Source organism: Ambystoma mexicanum, chromosome 6q, assembly GCF_040938575.1.
Source record: "Ambystoma mexicanum isolate Mex_15411 chromosome 6q, UKY_AmexF1_1, whole genome shotgun sequence".
Classification (NCBI taxonomy): Eukaryota; Metazoa; Chordata; class Amphibia; order Caudata; family Ambystomatidae; genus Ambystoma; species Ambystoma mexicanum.
Window position 1 is genome coordinate 916,244,925 of NC_090937.1, and position 19,703 is coordinate 916,264,627.

A 19,703-nucleotide genomic window follows, 5' to 3' on the forward strand; every position below is an offset into this window, starting at 1 on the left:
GGCATACCCCCCCTCGGAGGTAGGCTCCACACAGTTGGCGAAAACATCACGCCGCGCGGCCTCGTCGGAACCACCAGCGAAGAAATCTAGATCGTCGGAAAAAGAGTCGTCTGGAACTCACTCCACTACAGACTCCTCGTCAAAGAAATCATCCTCATCAAAAAAGCATGAGAAGGAAAGGAAATCCTCCTCTGGCGATCATCACAGATCGACCACGAGTCGAGAGTCGAGTAAAAGCGGGCACAGTGTGGAGAAGGCGGGACCGCAAAAACCACCTGCGAAGCCTGCGTCGTCGACGGCGATCCAGTCACCGGCCGCCTTCCCGCCACTAGCGCAAGGGGCATCCTCCGTCCCGTCGACGAGAGCCTCGTCGACGGGGGTCCTACAGGAGGCCTGAAGTCCTCGACCCTACCCCCCCAGAGGCTTTGCTACAAGAGCAAGCTATGTTGCTGTCCTCGGAGGACGAGAGCAAGAGAGTGGCTGACCCAGCAGACCTAGGGCTACGAGTGGCTGCCAAGTCGTCGACGAGGGCATCCGTTACACCGGTATCTGCCCCTCTCCTCAATCCTCAATCGGTTTTGTTGTTGGATATTCTGTCCTCGCTTCAGTCCTTGCTACGGTCGTTGGACCAGCGACTTCCCCAGGTCAGCCTGCCACAGTCACCCGTCGACGAGCCGGGCCCGTCCCGTCAACCGCCGCACCCACGCACGCCAATCTCAACACTGGCGCAGGAGGAAGGTGAGCTGCCAGATTCGGAGTCGGACAGGGGAGCCATGTCAGAGGTCTCTTTATCCTTCTCCAGGGATCCTACCTGGGAGTCAGAGGCGGAGTTAGAAAACCCCAGAAGCCCAGCTCACCCGTCCCCTCCGGACGACATTGCGTCATTCCATTCGATGATGGAGAAGGTATGCAAAGAATTTGGTCTGTCCCAGGAAGAACAGAAAAAGGACTATTTTTTTTTTTTCGACCACATGGGCAAGAGAAGGAGGTCGGTGTTCTCGATATCGATACTTGACCATGTATGGAAAGAGGGGTTGCAGACAATGAGACACCCATTCTCAGAACCAGCAGTGAAAGGACGCCTAGAAAAAAAGTTTAAGGCTCCAGAGTCTACGCCCAAGTGTTTATCCTCTCAACCAACACCAGACTCTGTGGTGTCGGCGGCAGCGAGGAAGGCAAAGGCACAGCACAAGTGCACGACTCCACCCGAGAATGAAGAGAGACGCCAAGATGCCTTTGGCAAGAAAGTGCTCTCCGTGGGAGCGACCACAGTAAAGGCCGCAAACTCTCTGGCAATTGTGGCCAGATACGATAGGGAGATGTGGCACAGGCTGGCTCCGCTGCTTGATCATCTTCCAGAAGAACAGAGGAAGGCAGCGATGCTACTGGTCCGAGAGGGTGAGGAAGCCTCAAATCACGCAATAAACATCGCGGTGGATCTTGCTGAGTCTGGCTTCTAGCAAGTCAATAATGGGGTCGTATTACGTCGACAGTCATGGCTGAAGTGTACCTACTTCAGGCCAGAGGTACAATACAAGGTCTTAGATATGCCCTTTGAGGGAGACCTTCTCTTCGGTGAGAAGGTGGACGAGGCCCTAAAAGGGATGAAAGAAGATTCGGACACGGCACGTTCCTTGGGTGCCCTCCAGAGTGGCAGGAGCTACAAGTCCTTTCGCCCCTTTAGAGGGGCTTCAGGAAATTCAAGATTCTCTTCTGGAGACAGATCGGCTTACCCCTCCCCGGGGTACCGACGTGCCTCACAATCGGCTAACCGTCGACGAAACTTCCAGTCTTCCAGAAAACGACCATCATACCCATCGTCGGCGAGAGACAAGCAAACTAAAGATCAGCAGTGACGTTCCACAACCCGTTCTGGGGGGAAAAGTTTCAGCGTATGACGACGAATGGGAAAGGATAACGACGGACCAATGGGTGTTAGACACTATAAGACACGGACACTCTCTTCAATTCAAACACAGCCCTCCTCAAAACCCCCCCCAGAACGTTCACAAAATGCCTGGCTCCAGTGGCTGCCTGGCTAAGGAAGCAAAGCCACCATGTATACCCATACCTCGACGACTGGCTGGTAAGGGGATCCTCCCCAGCATCGACCAACACAAGTCTACAAGCCACCATGCAGCTTCTACAACGGCTAGGATTCGCCATAAACTTCGTGAAATCCTCTCTGCGGCCATCGAGAACGCTGATATTCTTGGGGGCACAGTTCGAGACTCAGCTAGGGCTGGTGAAACCTTCTCTCGACAGGACCTGGAGACTCATTCAACAGGCGGCCCGGCTACGGCGAAACACCAGGATCTCAGTGAGAAAGTATGTTTCGGTCCTAGGGGCCATGGCATCCTGCATCCATCTGGTGAGAAACTGTCGACTTTTCATGAGGCCAGTCCAAGAATTCCTCGCAGACCGATGGACACAGGCTCAGGGATCGTGGTCGGACAGGATAACCGTCGACGACGACAAGCTACTTCGGACCCTTCAGTGGTGGCAGAGTTCCCACAATCTGAACAAAGGTGTGCCCCTACAGGAGCTGGAGTTCCAGAGCACCATAGTTACGGATGCGTCCCTAACCGGATGGGGAGCGCACATGGGTGCTCTCCAAACGCAAGGTCACTGGTCTCCAACAGAGTCACTCCTACACATAAACGTACTGGAACTCAGAGCAGTACGATGGGCCTTGAAGGCGTTCCTACCACACATCAAGAGGTCGCGAGTGTGAATACTGACCGACAATACAACAGCCATGTTTTATCTGAGGAAACAAGGAGGGACACGATCAAGGACTCTCTCCATAGAAGCCCAGTCCATGGCATTGGGCATCGAAGCACGAAATCTCCCTCGTGGCTCATCACCTTCCAGGTGTGAGGAACTGCCAAGCCGACTCCCTCAGCAGAAACATGGCCCAGATACACGAGTGGGAAATGGACACGGGTCACTTGAAGAAAGTGTTCGAGAAATGGGGCCACCCCCCTCTGGACGCCTTCGCGACCAAAGAAAACAAGAAATGCGAGAAATTTGCAAGCAGGTGGCCCCAAGAGGGTTCGGTGGGGGAGGCGTTCTCCTTCCCATGGACGGACATGTTCCTCTATGCTTTTCCCACGTTTCCCCTCATACGGAAAACAATACAGTGGATACGCAGATACAATTGCCGGGTGATTCTAGTGACACCATACTGGCCGAGGCAACCGTGGTTCTCAGACCTCCCCCATCTATCGCTGGAACATCCCATAGCATTTCCGAAAGTCCCGTACCTTCTATCCCGGGACAGAGGCACGGTGTGGCATCACGACCCGGACAGTCTCAACCTTACGTCCTGGCTCCTGACTTCTCGGAATTCGGGGCTTTAGACATTTCAGAGGAGTGCCAAGAAATTCTGCAGACGGCTAGAGCCCCTTCCACTAACAAATCCTACTCCTATAAGTGGCAGAGATTCTGTGATTGGTGTAGAAAACAGCGGGACCTACAACCATTGTTGGTGACGCCGGAACAAGTTCTACCTTACCTGCTCCTCTTGGCAAAAAAGGGATTGTCCCCCTCATGGATAAAGGTACACCTGGCAGTTATCTCGAGGTTCACAAGGAAGAGGCAGTCGTCTCCTCTATTCAGTGACAGACTGGTGAAACACTTCATGCGGGGTTTATTTCGAGCTTTTCCCCCGGTGAAACGTTTTCCCCCGGCGTGGAGCCTCAACACAGTGTTGGCAGGTTTGATAAAACCGCCTTTCGAGCCTATTGCCACGTCCGAAATGAAATTAATTTTGTGGAAGTTGGCATTCCTGATAGCTATCACATCAGCCAGACGTATCTCGGAACTACAAGCGCTGGTCGTGGACCCGCCCTACCTAAGATTCTTTAAGGACAAGGTAGTCCTGGCGACTAACCCTACGTTCGTCCCTAAGGTTCCGATGGTATATCACAAACACTCATCCGTGGTTCTACCTACTTTCTTCGCCACTCCATCGTCAGCAGCAGAAAAAACTCTTCATACCCTGGACGTTAAGAGGGCTCTGAAATTCTACTTACATCGCACACAAGACATCAGGGCTACTCGGCAACTGTTCGTCGCATATGGTCCGTCGACGAGAGGTAAAGCAATCTCGAAACAGGGATTGGCCAGATGGGTCTAGTCGACGATTGCTTTTTGTCACTCTAAGGCCGGAAGGCCACTGCAAAGACATCCTAGAGCCCATTCTACAAGGTCGATGTCATCCTCAACAGCGTTATGGGTCGGAATTCCGCTGACGGACATATGCCAAGCTGCGGCATGGTCAGTGCCCCATACGTTTACCCGCCACTACTGCCTTGCCAGGCAGCATGCGGATGAGGCGCAGATGGGAAGAGCTGTCCTGCGCCATTTGTTTCAGTAAGGTAAGCTCCACGTTGTGGAGAGTGTGTTTTCTACCTTTGATGACAGTATACTTTCGGTGGGAAAGGTTATATGAGTAAACTTATTACTGCTGCACATATGTGTTGAGTAGTAGGGTGAGGGTACGTTACATTGCATTCTCACCACCGTCTCAAGTGTTACTGCTATACAATCTATTCTAAGCATGTGAATCCATGAAAGATCCAATGCTGGAGAAGGGAATAGTTTCTTACCTGTAACTCCATTTCTCCAGCATTGGTATCTTTCATGGATTCACATGCGCCCGCCAAGCCTCCCCGGGACTGCAATGTATGTGATGGATAAGTTTAACCCTTCCTACTTTGGAGGGGCCGAAATCTGAAGGGGAACCGCGGGGGCAGGCCTCTTATACTGGGACGGCCTGCGGAGCATGCGTAGGCGGGTCCTAAAAGGACGTAGATAGGACACAAAAGTGTTGGAAGTTTTCCTATAGGAAAAGGCTATATATGTGTACCGAGGGGTCCCAGTCTGACGACGGGGAATATTCTAAGCATGTGAATCCATGAAAGATACCAATGCTGGAGAAATGGAGTTACAGGTAAGAAACTATTCCCTTACACAGGCTAGACCCAAAAAGGGCTCTTGGCTTATACATTTCTAGGATGGAAAATGTCAAGCAAGACGAACAACTATTTATTGTTTATACCGGCCACAGGCTAGACCAAGCTCTGACTAAACAAATTTATCCCGTTGGGTCATCCTAAGCATTGTGAGTGCTACTCCATTGCTGGAAAGGATGTCTCTGAAAAGCTGAGAGCTCATTCCACTAGAGGAGTGTCTACTTCAAAGAGGTGTTCCAATGCAAGATATTTATAATGTTGCTACATGGTCCTCACTACACACTTTCTTGAAGCATTATTGCTTAGATACGTTGTCGGGTCAGGAAGGTCGGTTTTGAAGAGCAGGTCTGCACAACATCAAACGATAGTGACACACACTACTGTTACCACCTCAGTTTCCAAAACTGCTTTGGGAGTCTGTCAAAGATGAGGAATCTGTGGGAGCACACAATCCATTAGAAGAACACATTATTTACCCCTGTTAATGTTCTTTCTACGGGATGTTCCTCCCACTGATTCCTCATCTCCTTCCCAAGCTACCCCTCTCACTGTGGGTGAACTTTTTTAATATACTTCTCTTTTTTTAACACCCATGTCGGTTATATAATCCTCAATTCAGCTGTGCAGAAAGAGGGAGAAACTAAGAACTGAGGCAACGGGCATGGTGCGTACTATTTATATTCATCAACGTCACGCGGCAATGGTAACCATCAAAGGACATTGGCTCAATGCTGCACAGCACTCTCTACTTTAGAACAATTTTCTCAGCCTGCAAAGCAGCATCTGGATAAATCAAAAAAGAGGAATCCGTCGGAGAAACATCCTGTAGAAAGAACATTACCAGGGTTAAGTAATTTGTTCTTCGAATGGATTGTGTCCTCCCACGTATTCTTCATCTTTGATATATAATATCCAGCTTCAGCTGCTTCAGAATTATTATTTTGTTAGAGGGTGCTGTGCGTCGATGCAGTCGACTCGATGTCCCTCGAGGGCCTCCGTCTCAAGGATAATGTAATCGAAGGCATATATAGTACACGCCGCGCCTGCTGGCTTCAGTTCTGTTTTTCCGAGTAACCTTATGCTAGGGTGCGCTTCAGTATTTCCTTTACGAAAAATACAAAAATGCCTTTTTCTTCGACACCCTTTACCCTGAAGACCAGGTTTAAAAAGTGTCAAGACTGCTATGCCAAGATGTCTCCGGCAGATCCGCATCGAGTATGCTTGTGGTGTCTGTGTGGAGCACAAGACCTCGGCCTGTTCAAAGTGTCATTTAATGAAAGGAAAAGCTCTGAAGGAACGTAAGGGGGAATTGGCAGTAGGTAGATTCCCTAAGAAATCCCCAATCCCCATTGATGAAACCTTTTATCATTTTTTTATTTTTATTTTAAGTTGCACAGATACATCAACGTTTCTTAGACTTCTTACACAGCATGATTGTTCCTCGTTAAAATTCAGTTATTTGCACATGTTATTCTGTCCCATTAGAATCATTCCCATCCACCTTTTTGTCAGAGAGAAATTGTCAGAACCTGTCCCATATATCACTGGGCGACTCCGGATTGGCAATAGTTGGTGTACATTTCTTCTCTATCATTAGCCCATATCATGTCCCTCTCCCAGTCCTCCTTTGTCGGTGGTTCCATACTCTTCCATTTCATCAGTATCGCACGTTTTGCAAGTACTAGACTGAGGTTAAGCAATTTAGACCACCCTGGATTCATTCTCCCCACCTCCCCCAGTAGACATTTTACTGGCCCCCATTCTATAGGTTGATCTTCCATAGTATCTAATGCCTCACATACTCCAGTCCAATACGCCGACAGACTGCTCATAACATGTGGAATATATCTGCATTTTCACTACCACATCTAGGGCATTTATCATGGGGAAGATCTTTTTTCAGTCTAGCAGGTGTGTAATGTGTCCTGTGTTTAATTTTATAATGCATTAATTGAAACTGTGAATTGCATCAATGTTTTTCATAAGTCCGCAGATACGTGACCATTGCGTGTCAGTGATGGTGTGATTTAGGTTGTGTTCCCATTGCTCCCTCACTCCCTGGGTTGCAGGTCTCTGTTGTGTTATTACAATTTTATACAGTGTGGAGGCCGATGTTTTGGAGTTCCCAGCATTGAACTTATATCCCAGGCCCAAGTGTATTGGGGGTTCTGTCGGGAATTCATCCCAGAGCTCTGCCATTGCTCATCTCATAAGCAGATAATGCAGTTTCTGTAGCGGTGTGTTAACAATTGTCCTTTGTTTTCCCAGAGTATACATTGCTTGTCCGGGAAGAGGTCTCTAAAATGATAAGTGCCCTTGCTTTTCCAGTGTGTGGCAATCTTTGCATCCTGTGTCGGGGCTATGTAATGTGCCTCCCACAGTGGCATGTTCGGGTGATATAAAACCTCCCGTCCAGATCTCCATGCTATCCTAGCCCAGGCAGCGCACGTTACCAAATGGGAATCGGTGGTATGTGAGTGTCCGGGATGCACAGATAGTGCTTTATGCAGGAGTTGGGCCAGTCTTCTCTCGTGTTTGCCCATGGGTGCGTATTGTGCCTGTAGATTGGCAGTGGTCCATTGTGTCACGTAGTGGGCCTGTGCCGCTAGATAATACAGCTCAAGGTCGGGGGCAGCCAGTCCCCCATTTAGATATGGACAGGAGAGTTTCCGCCATCCTACTCTGAATTTTCGAGAAAAGTGATCTACCCGGCCACACCGTCACTGTGCTAAATAAGTAAAATAGCTTGAGAAAGATAATCATCTTGACCACTGCCAACCTGCCCATAAGAGAAATTGGCAGGGATCACCATTGTTCAAGTTTAGTACACAGTGTCACAGCTAGTGTTTCATAATTTAGGGCCCTGGTGAATTGCGGTGTCCTGGCCACTTGTACACCTAGGTATTTCACCTGGATGGGACTCCACTGGAGGCCATGGAGTGCCGTGGGTTTCTGGGTGGCATCTGTCAGGGGAAATATCTCAGATTTAGAGGTGTTCAAATGTAGCCCAGAGTATTTTCCAAATTCTGTAACGGCGTTCATAGCTTTCTCTATGTTGCGTTCAGGGTTCCTCAAATACAGCAGGATATCGTCAGCATATAGCGTGATGATCTCAGTTTTGTCTACGAGTTGGATTTCAAGCCTAATGAATCAATACCTCATTAAATCCGCTAGTGGTTCTGTAACTAGCACGAATGAAAGTGGTGACAATGGACAGCCCTGGCGTGTACCTCCTGCAAGTTCTATTAGTTCTGAGAGTTTCCCGTTGACACATACTCTGGCATGCGGTTGTGTATACAACACTCTGATCCACTTTATGAAATTCAGGCCGACCCCGTAATTGTGTAGGACTCTGAACAAGAAGGGCCAGTAGACGGTGTCGAAGGCCTTCTGCATGTCCAGTGCTAGTGCTAACCCTTGCATGTCTTTGGGGATCGAGTTCAGCACCTCAAAGCAGCAATGGATATTTGTTGCTGTTAATCTACCAGGTATAAACCCAGCCTGGTCCGTTTGGACCATGTGTGTCATCAGGGGGGTCAGCCTTGTAGCAAGAATTTTAGTGAATGTTTTCGCGCCCGTGTTAATTAATGAGTGGTATGTAGGAGCTGCAGTCCTCAGGACTCTTCCCTAGCTTAAGCAATAGTGTTATCGCCTCTCGTGTGGACTTTGGAAGTGCTAAGTCTAGTGCTTCTGTCAAGACATCAAGAAGTCTGGGCGCCAGAAAGTCGGCAAATTCTTTATAAAACTCGGTCCCTAAGTCGCCGGAGCCAGGTGCCTTACAGTTGGGAAGGGATTTACCAGCTTCAGTGATCTCCTCCTTTGTAATCGGGGTCTCTAGTCTAGTAATCTCCTGCTCGCTCCTTTTTAATTCTCTAAGGATATCTTTCAGTACCCCAAATTCGGTAGACGTAGCGATACCTCTTATATAGACTTTGAAGGCTTGCCACAATACCTCCTGCTTCGCCCCGTGCCATCGTTTTGTGCAAAGTACTCACTTATATGTTGCGACAGATTACTCTTATATACCTGATCTGCCAGTGCAGCGGCTTTAAATCGCCACAGGGGCCTCTGGGGAACGACCTTAGGGATCAGGACCTTCATCAAAATTGGGGAATGGTCTGACGACGTCCTGGGGAGATGAGCAGTTCTGGAAACCCACCCAAGTGGCCTCTTTGATAACAGCCATATCTCGATCCTTGAGTGCATGTCATGCACGGATGAGTAAAACGTGTAGCCTCTTTGTGTGCCATTGAATGAACACCAAACATCACGGAGACCCAGATCTATCATGTGAGTATGTATTGTGCGGGCTGCATTAGTGAGCGTCCTTGGTATGTCGGATGTGCGATCTAAACAGGTGTCTAGAACCGTTTTAAAGTCGCCCCTGCAGATCAACTGGGCTGTGGGATAATTGGTTCATTTTTTAAATAGCTCAGAGAAGAACCTTGGGTCGTCTGTGTTTGGGCCGTATAAATTCAAAAGTATTACCTCTTCTTCCTCTAGCCTCCAATGCACCAGGACGTAGCGCCCTTCAGGGTCACTCTCTGAATTGTAATGTGTGCATGGTAGTGACTTGTGTTTGTGTGAGCACCCCACGGGCCCTACTGGAATATGACGTGTAATATCGAAGTTTGCCCCACCCAGGTGCCAAGCTTTCGATGTGGTAGTCTAGTAGGTGGGTCTCCTGTAGGTATACTATTTGGGCCCCTAGTCTGTTTATGTATGCCATAATTGCCCTCCTTTTAACCGGCATCCCAAGGTCTTGTATATTCCAGCTTAGTAATGTGATCCCGTCTGTGTCGTGTTTAGCCATTGGCAGCTGTGTCATCTACTAGATTTATGTAGCTGGAATGCCTCAAAAATTTCGAAACAGCTAAAGCTGGATATTACATATCAAATATGGGAAATACGTGGGAGGAAAACATCCAGTCGAAAGAATGTTACCAGGGGTAAGTAACCTTATTATGAGGTATAATTATTGGGAATGCTGTCTTCCTCACTATCATTACAAACATTAACTGGGGGAAGCTACTGCTATAGTACATTCCAAGGGTTTTCTGGATAGACTGTTTTCCAAAATTGACTGTGACCTCCTTTGAGTAAACATGAGTGACTGCATTTATCCCATTTGTGGTTTTCTATTTTTCATTCTAGTAAATAAAAGCAGGTTGATATGGTGTTTTAATTGGAAAAAGAAACCCTTGGTTAACCTGAGGACCGGTCTCTACATTTAATAGTACACATAGTCCTGTACAGCACCTGTATCCATCTCATTAAGTAGAAGTATTAAACTGTGCTCATATGAGTGATCAATGTTTTTCCTTTGCTGTTGTATTATTTAATTAGTGTTTTACTGAAAAAATAATAGTTGACTATTTTTACTAATATAATAGTCATTTTATGACTTTGAAAATCATGGTGGGCTTGTAGAGACTTTGTACATGCATAATATGCACTTTTCTATCTACACTGTTGATGCTATTTAACCACTTGTTTTTGTATAGGATTTTGATTCCTTTGTATATAATGCAGCACCCTCAAGATCCTGGTGAAGGGCTATTTTACCTGAGAACGTGTCAGATATACAGGACGATTGATTGTTTTATGTATTGATGGTAGCACCTATGAGCATGTGCATAAACTATTGTATATATGAAGGTAAAGAGGCCTTAAATAGGTCTTAAACAGATGGCACTTGTTCCTGCTTGCTGGGTGAACTTTACTGTATGATGTGCCACTGCTTTCCTGTGTGGTTTATTAAAGGAATACATTTATAGATCAGTGAGCCTTTATGGTTGCTTTGGATTCCTTTTAGAGAGGTTCTTGTAATGTGTTTGTGGATTCCGCTCCTGCACAGAGCTATTCGTTTGTTGCATTATGTTCAAGATCTCTATGGTGGAGAACTAGAGTTGTAGGGAGGTATTGGGTTATTTTTCCTGGTCTTCTTTCATCTCCTAATCTCAAACTGGAATCTAATTCTTTCTAACTTTAGTCCCCTTTCCCTTGCCACTGTGACCTATACTTGAACTCCAACTTTGTCTTTTTTTTTAACTACACCCGTGATATCTTAAAGATGAAGGTACATGTTACTGTTTGCTTAATATGTAGGAGTTGACTGGTTTATGAGATAATGTGATTGCCAAACTGGAGTGGAAGATAAACTCAACCTCCAGCATGAAGCACTTCAATTCACCTTTCGCAGGGGGTGACTGTTCAAGTACTCATGTGTGATTTCTTTTTCAGATCTCTGAAGACCTGACCCAAATGAAGATGCTACAGATCCAACTTCTAGAATGTCAGGAAAAACTTCAAAAGCTAAATTGGATGGAAGAAAAGCTGTTCACATTAGAAGAAAAAATGAAAGGGAAGATAATAATTGATGAAAAGGACTGGGATAATCTTCTGAGCAGAGTCCTTCTTGTTGAAACAGAGCTGCTTTTGCGAACGAGAAAGGTATGTAATGTTTATTCAGTATTTACATAGTATGTAACATGGATATTTATTTCTTCTCGGATTAGGTAAATTAAACCGGTTTGTGGTTCTCCTACACTGCATCACCCCAATTCTGATTTCCAAAGCCATTTGATGTAGATTTCAATTACAGATAAACTCTCACTCGTAGTACTTTACATTTAATATGCTTGCCTCATATATTCTATTTTGAGAGCAGGATTGCCCGATCGTGTACTTTTTTGTTTTGGGTACTAGTTGGTACTTATGCTATTGCATTGGAGTACCGACAGGAGGAAGATTACATGTGAGAAGGGACACTCTGCTTTCCGGTAGTTTTGGTAATTTACCTACCCATTGACTGGCCATGGCTGTGCTTTTACCTGTGGTAATTTCAAGCCTCTACCTATTCCTTTCTTGCAAAAACACACCCTCCTGTGATCTCTATGAGCTATCATCAAATGTTGGCCTATCTAAGCAGTCTTCTGAGAATGAATGGCTTTATTTGCAACTGTAAATTGGCTGCAGTTTTAATAAAATTTCTCAACAAAGTATGCCTTCAGCGACTTGATCTATTCCTTGCACTGGAGACCCTGTTAAAAACTAGCATTAACCAACAGTTTTGGCTTATGCATAGGAAATAGATAGCCATTTGCTATACACTGCTATCATATGTCCTGGTAATCACACTGTTTTACAGCTGTTGCCACCTTGTGACCAGGTAATACCATTATGGCATTGCCTGGCAAAATCTATCCCATGACAAACCTGCTGCCTTTGCTGCTTAATTCTGTGTCAAGATGGAGCAGGACTCTTGTACACAAGAAGGTTATTTGGAATAAAACTAACACAGGTTTGTTTGTCACTGTCATAGTTCTAAAATCAAACACATAACCCCTAATCAAAGGTCTACCCTGCCTTTAACGGTGGCAAAGAATAGTGCTAAATCAACTCTATGGTCAGTAGAGATGGTCTCTTCACTGCCTTCTTGGCTTGAAATTCACCAGGTCTCCCATACACCCGTCGCAAAGTCTAGCATTCGATCGGGGTGATGCAAACTCCAACAGTACAACACAAAAAGCACACTGGGGTAAGCTTCTTTATGGAAAATGTCAGGACGGAGAACTTGAATCAAATGATGGTATGTTCTGAGTGGACTTGAATGTCCTGAGCCCAATCTAATTCAAAGTCGCATTCCCTCGGGGTGTCCATGCCTAGGGCAGTCTCCTTTGAATTAGTTGGACCCAAGGATATTTACATTGCCCATGCACACATTTTGGTTTTGTCGTTTTATTGTCGGATGATCCCAACACAGCATTATCCTCAAGGTTCTTCTAGTCCCTAAACCTTTACTGCGACGCTCCCTGTATCATAACCTTTTTTGCCCTATTGATCCTTTAGTCATTTTACTTAGGGAAATACCTGTATTTTCCTATTTTTCCCTGGAGATTCCTCTTCTTGATTGTGTGCAAGACCGCAAAATGAGTCAATAAACAAAGCATACGTCAGACAGGCAAGAATCTGGTGCATGCACTCTGTTCCTTCTAATCCACTGAGTAGAATTGGAAAGAGGAGAGAAAATGTACAATTAATATGGCAGGCAGAATGCTCTTGTGAACACCATGTCACCCCAGTGATCCAGAGGCCAAATGGGGACTCCAGGCTAGCACAGTAGGGCTCTTGAAGACCTTGGCACCCAAGGAATCGGCACCCGGACCGAATGGGGAAAAAAGTTGCTGAAGGGAGCCCTGGGCGGTATATACCCTGTTTGATAAAGAGGGATGTGCTATATCCCAAGGGTCAGAAGAGCAAGACCAGAGAGACGTGGCAAAGGCAGAGTGAGGTGGCACTGAGCCATCAGCACAACCCCAAGAATGTATAATAAGTACAAATATAGGGGGAGAAACTCCTACCTAGAAGTAGCCATGTAGTAGGCACAACACCTGCCTGAGTTGTTTTGACCCGGGAGGCCAATCCCAGGAGACTCCTAGGACAGGGATGGGAACAACACACCTGTCCACCCAGACCCGCCAAGGACACAAGGTAGTCTGACTGCTGGAGGCCATCTCAACATGCCAGGTGGTGACACCAGGCAAGGCACCAACATCAAACATGTGCAAGGGTATTGGAGAACCAGACCCCACCAAGACTTAAGTGCACTGGGACTATAACTCTCTGGGACTGAATGACCTGTTGGACACTGTCCCAAGTTTAACCACACAGTAACCATGTTTCTTATAATGGGGCCTAGACTTTGGAATTTCGGACCTTAGGTTCTTCTAGTTTAGTTCATTTATTTATAGAGCGCACCGAACCCGAAGAGATCTGGGCGCTATAGCTTAGTGAAGTTACAGTGAAAGTACAGAGACAATGCATGAAATACGAGGCAGCAGCATTGTTGCAGCTCAGGCTACATACCGTACAATAATTAAGTTTAGTTGAAGATACTTATCGAAAGCCTGGTGTTACATATCATGGGGAGGGGATACAGTGTGCTGCTTAACCCATCCAGATGCTATGATCTGAGAATGTCCCTCTTTCGGTTCTACCCAAACAGACAAGTATTGTTCTATCGCTGTTCCTTGATGAAATAGTCAACTTTACCTTTGGTGTTTTGTGTGTGTGTGTGTGTGTGTGTGTGTGTGTGTGTGTGTGTGTGTGTGTTGCTTGAATTCTGAATGGTCAGTGTTGCTGTACATATTACATGCATTAGGTCTGCCTGATGCGCTTGGGAGCCTACAAGAGAGCAATGCATGGGAGTCAACATCTTCAGATGGATATTTGTATGGGTGTGTCTAAGAATCTTGGGCTGTTTGTGCATAGTAGGTTGCCGGCAGCTCTGCTCTCCACTCGCAGGCGTTTGCGGTAACTTGCAGCACAGAGGTTTCTTCCATGCCCCACAGCTCCGGCTGTTGGCACCCAAACAATGAGGCGCAGACAGCTTTGCCTCTCTTATGGCCCATTTCCAGCACCGGGATCACAGTCTCTCCTGTGTATTTGCCGGCATCCTGGCCTCCAGGCAAGACCCTCCTCGGCAGCCTTTCTTGACAGGATTTCTCTCCTCGCAGGCCTTCACCTCCGAGCCTGGCTTCTCTCCTGTTGGTCTCCCCCTCCTGATAGTTGGCTCCACCTTTTATGCAGTACAACCTATTAACAGGTAGCAGGTGTGAGGCCTTCAGTCCATTTGCCTGACCATAATTAATGGTGTTCTCTGGATATACCTGACCCTTGCAACAGTCTTCAGGCCTCTTCCTCATCTCCGTACCAGAGTGGTGTAATGACATGTTAGTCTGTGGCCCTCCTAATCGCCTCTTTCACGTCCCAGTACTAGAGTGATATGAATGAGGGGAAATGAAGGGAAGTGCCTATAAAGCCAGAGGGATGGTATGAAGGCAGAGGGAGGGTAAAGTTGGTTATCACAAGGAAAAGGGGGAGACCATGTCTGGCCTGCGGACATCCTCTCTCCATTCATCCATCTACCCCGGTGATCCTCCCTCGCAACTTCACCCCCAGGGTCAGGATCCAAAAGCGATGGCATTTCCCTGGCCATCTGAGAAGAGGATCCAAGGGGAGTAGTTGTGAGGACACCCTCAAGTTTCCCACAGTAAGTATTACATCAAGATACACAGTACCTCAGCAGTGAAGAAGAGCTTGCAGGTGGACCCCTTCACAATGCAGCCGCACAGAACCCAGTCTCTGGATTCCTGGTGATGGTGATGAAAGAAGGGGCATTGGATGGGAAATTGCATCAGCAGTCGAGAGGAAAAGCTCCCAGCAGAAGATTCTTCATACTTCTCATGGCTCTGTGGATTTGGTGCCCTTTTCAAGGTACCAAATGAACAGTTGTCGTCTGATCGATTTGCCTCGATATCTCGGTCCAGCACTCTGGTGAGGGAACCTCAAGGAGTGGAATCTTGCTTCTGGGCGTCCAACAGGATTCCACCTAAGTTTCAGTGAGATTTTTTAACGGGAAGACATTGCACAGCACTCAGCCTCGAGGTCACAGGGTATTGGCGGTTTGCAGCCCAGGAAGGTCACCGCTCATTGCAGGATGGCTCGAAATGCAGACTTATTGGTCCCACTAGTCTAAGGGTCGGAGTCGTCTTCAGGACTCCTCTGTCGCATGGAAGAAGGGGTCGGCCCAGGCAGCAGTTACACTTCTTCTTCATTGGATTTAGCTCCTGTGGTCGACGTGTCGTCAACTTCCAAATCCCAGCCATATATCAAGGAACCTAGCCAATCAGCACACATGCTACATTCACACTTTGGGGAGTGGCTGTCTTTTAGGACAGCCAGACTCCCAGTTGGGACTGGTTCCAGGCCCGTATTCCAGAAGACAAAGGGCTGCAGTTTCAGACTCCTCCCTCTTTTCCTGTCTTCAGACACTCTGGTGCCTCGGCGGGAAACTCAAAGGATTGTACCGAAGCCAAAACTTCAACCAGGATCTCCCCCACCCAGGACAGCAGAGGAAGGCCCAAGAAGCAACAATCGTATTACAAATGGCAAAAAAAGAAAGAAGCCACTATTCCAGCAGAATGGTGACCCTTCTATGCATTACTGTGGCTGGTTTGATAGCCTGCGTGTAATATAAACTAAAAAGTCATTAAAGTAGATTCTATGACAAGACCGGAGGCGAGCATTATGCTTTAACTTCTTTAATTACTGCTAACCACAGTTTTTTAAATCTTTGTTTCAATGTATATATTTTTATTTTTTTTATTTTTTATAACTCGTATAAACAACAGAAAAAATTAAACATAGCCTTAACGCGGCTAAACTACATCCCCCATGAGGCTCTTCAATATGGTAGTCCAATAGCGCCTCTCTCACTGTCCAATCAGGCAATCCTTTCTACTATAAGTCACTGCCTCGCTGGGTACCTTCCTCTTCTTTTTTGCTGCACCACAGATAAGTGACATCAATTCTAGCAGTACCTTGCTATGCTGTGTTTTTATGATACTTAATTGTCGAAACGCTAAGTTTATATATTGTAAAGCGCGCGCGTACCATTAGCGCAAACGTATTGGCATTCGAGTTCGAAACGCATGCGTTCATTTCACGGACAAGTTAGACTTTCAGGATGGCTGACTGCCGAGCCTGCGAGTGATCTCACTCGCTTTAGGGCTCGGCCAGTCAGCCGCGAACGAACACCGACGGAGATAAAGAGTATCGCAGGCAACGCGTAGTACGCGGTAAACCCCACTCCCTCTAGAAACAAGGGAAGCGCGCGCATGCGCATTACTGTATTCCTCTCACAGAGTTTTGTTCTCGCACGGAGAAAGCCAACGGCAATTCTACGATCCTGTTCTTCGCTCCCGAACGCGCGAAACTCGTTAATTTGTTAGCGGGTCGACTCGTTAATTTGTTAGCGGGTCGCCTGCGCACATCAGAGGCATTCAAGGCAAAGAGAAAATTTTCCAAAAAAAAAAAAGAAAACGAAAATATATTTTCTGTTGCCAGCAACAAAAGAGGAGCTACAGTTCCCAACCTGATAGCCATCCTCTGTGACGCACACATAATACCATGGCGTACAGCATGGATAACGAGGCTTGGAGTGAAGGGAATGACAGAGAACCAGAGCAAGAGGTGGAATACATAGAAGATATAGACCTCTCCTACAGCTTCAAGAAAATGCTAGGCGACTCATTGGTTCAAGCCGTAGCACTAGGAGTCAAGCCTCTACAAGACAGGTTATTGGTCCTGGAAGAAATACTGGGCAAGAAAGCTGGCACGCTCGACGACCCCGGTGAGGGAACCTCCACACAAGAGCCTCTGAGACAAAGTGAGAAGGGGAAGAAAGTGGCCCGGAAGAGGAACCCTATTCTACTCCCCCGGGCTCAGATACAGGGAAGGATAAGTCCCTAGAGGTGGCTGATGCTTTCAATAGACTGAAAAGCGCCTTTCTTACAAAGACAGCCTTGCCCAACCTCGTACCCCTTACCCCAGGGGCGACAAATAAAGGGGATACCTTATCATCCTCGGAGCATTCGGATCTGGAAAGGGGAGAGGATGATGATCAGAGCATAAGCAAAGTGAGCGAAGTCTCGCAGAAGAGTACAAGCAAGCCTAAAGCCAGCGGTGTGGAGGCCCCTCTGGATGAAGAAGACATGTCAGACATGTTTGAACCTGACACAATAAGGCACCCCAGATCAACGGACTGGACCCCATCACCAAGAGGAGCCCTGTATATGTCCCAGAAAATGAGAAAACCTATGGAGAAAGATATTAGATTCAGACTTAAAGCTGAGTGTCCGAGACCAGAGCTGACAGGGAAAGTAGCGGAGACTCCCAAGCTCGACGCAAAAATGCTAACCTTCATAACGAAAGCAGGAAAGGACACCAGAAAAGGCATGGATAGGGCATGGAAGACGTGCCAGGATAAACTGTTAGACCTAGCTGGACCCATAGCAAAGATAATGGATTTAGCCGAGAGAGCTAAAGACACTGGGGAGCCAGTCGACCCACTTATATTAGCAGGATGGGCGCAAAGAGCAGTCTGCATGCTGGGTAACGCAAACTGCGCAATATCTTCAGAGTGACGCAGATCGGCTTTACTGAAGATTGATAACAAACTAGGAGACCTGGAGTCTTACGAAGCCTGGGAAAGCGCCCAAGGGCTCCTGTTCGGTGACACATTTGTGAAAGAAATGAACAGATTCGTCGGAACATACACAGCGCTGGAGAAAGCGCAAGCCTCCATTAGGAAGGTATTCCCGGGGAGAGTTTTTGCAGGGGCCGGTCGATATAGAGGCTGCTCGACCGGCCGATTCAATAACAGAAGAGCACAAGGCCCCAGAGCCCAGTATTGGGAGACCCGACAACAAGACGCCTTTTTCCCGAACAGAGGACGGGGTTCTCGGGGACGCAGATATTACTGTCAACAGAACAATAACTCAGGTGAGAGAACGCGCAGTGACCTATCCTCCTGTGGGGGGCAGGACTATGCTTTTTTTGCACAACTGGCGCGATCTATCGTCAGATGCATGGGTTATTCAGACCGTACAAGGCTTCATTCTATAGTTCCTAGGTCATCCGTTGCAAGATCGCCACCCACACAGAATTCAAATGACATGGCCCGAAGAAGATTTATTAGACGCAGAGATCCAGGATCTGGCGCGGAAAAACGCGATAGAGATGGCTACAGGGAGCGGCCAATCCTTCCTGAGCACTATGTTCCTAATCCGTCGCAAGGACAAAGTTCGTCCAGTAATCAATCTGAAAGAACTCAACAGCTGGTTAGTGTACAAGCACTTCAAGATGGAGGGAATCCATCTGCTAGGAGACTTACTCAGAAAGGGGGACTGGCTTGCGCACCTAGATCTGAAAGACGCTTACCTCACAGTTCCCATAGCACCCCACTGTCGACTGTTTCTAAGATTCAGGTGGAGAGACAAACTCTGGCAATTCAGATGCCCACCGTTCGGTCTAGCGTCAGCACCATGGGCGTTCACCAAGCTTATGAGGCCCATTGCGACAGCACTTCGGGAACAAGGGTGTCGGATGATCGTCTACCTGGACGACATCCTATTTATGGCCGAAAAGAAAGATCGCTTACAGAAGCAGATTCAATGGGCGATAGAGCTAATTTCCAGCCTAGGTTTCCTAGTGAACAAAGACAAATCGGAGCTTACGCCGACCAAGCGGCTGGAGTTCTTGGGTTTCACTATAGATACAAAGAAAGCTACCTTGGAGTTACCAACTCAAAAAATGAGCTATCAAGAAAGTTCTGAGAGCAGCACTCAAGAAACCGCTGATCTCTCTTCGTTATCTAGCCAGGATAGTAGGTCTGTTAGCAGCATCCATACAAGCAATATTTCCCTGCCCGTTACTTGATCTTCAGCCTCTGAAGAGCTCGATCATGTATCTAAGGAAAGGCTGGAGATACAATCGACTAGTTCCCCTTCCCCTAGACGAAGAAAGCAGATCAGAACTCACCTGGTGGCTCCACAATATGGAAGCCTGGAACTACCGTGCCATCTTCAGAGACTTATCAGGGTTAGTTATAGAGTCAGACGCCAGCAGGTCTGGCTGGGGAGCGCGATGCAGCGACATAGAAACAGGCGGGAAATGGTCAAAAGAAGAATTGGATCTACATATCAATTGCCTAGAATTACTAGCAGGTTCTTTCGTAGTAAAAGCGTTTACCAGAGACAAAGCGCACTGCAGCATCCTTCTCAAGATGGACAATATATCTGCAGTAAGGTATATCAACAAGTTGGGAGGTACCAGGTCCAGGATGTTAGCGGAATTGGCAAAGGATTTCTGGCACGACTG

General features: G+C 47.2%; 1 protein-coding gene across 5 annotated transcripts in view; it reads left to right on the forward strand.

Annotated features, from left to right (window-relative positions):
* The window catches only part of CEP44 (centrosomal protein 44), a 362,898-nt gene that overhangs the window by 182,631 nt on the left and 160,564 nt on the right, over positions 1–19,703 (forward strand). For all 5 annotated transcript variants that reach the window (XM_069631425.1, XM_069631427.1, XM_069631423.1 and 2 more), the window contains one exon: positions 11,223–11,432. In XM_069631425.1, the coding sequence (XP_069487526.1) occupies positions 11,223–11,432 (210 nt within the window). The remainder of the gene's footprint in view (positions 1–11,222; positions 11,433–19,703) is intronic.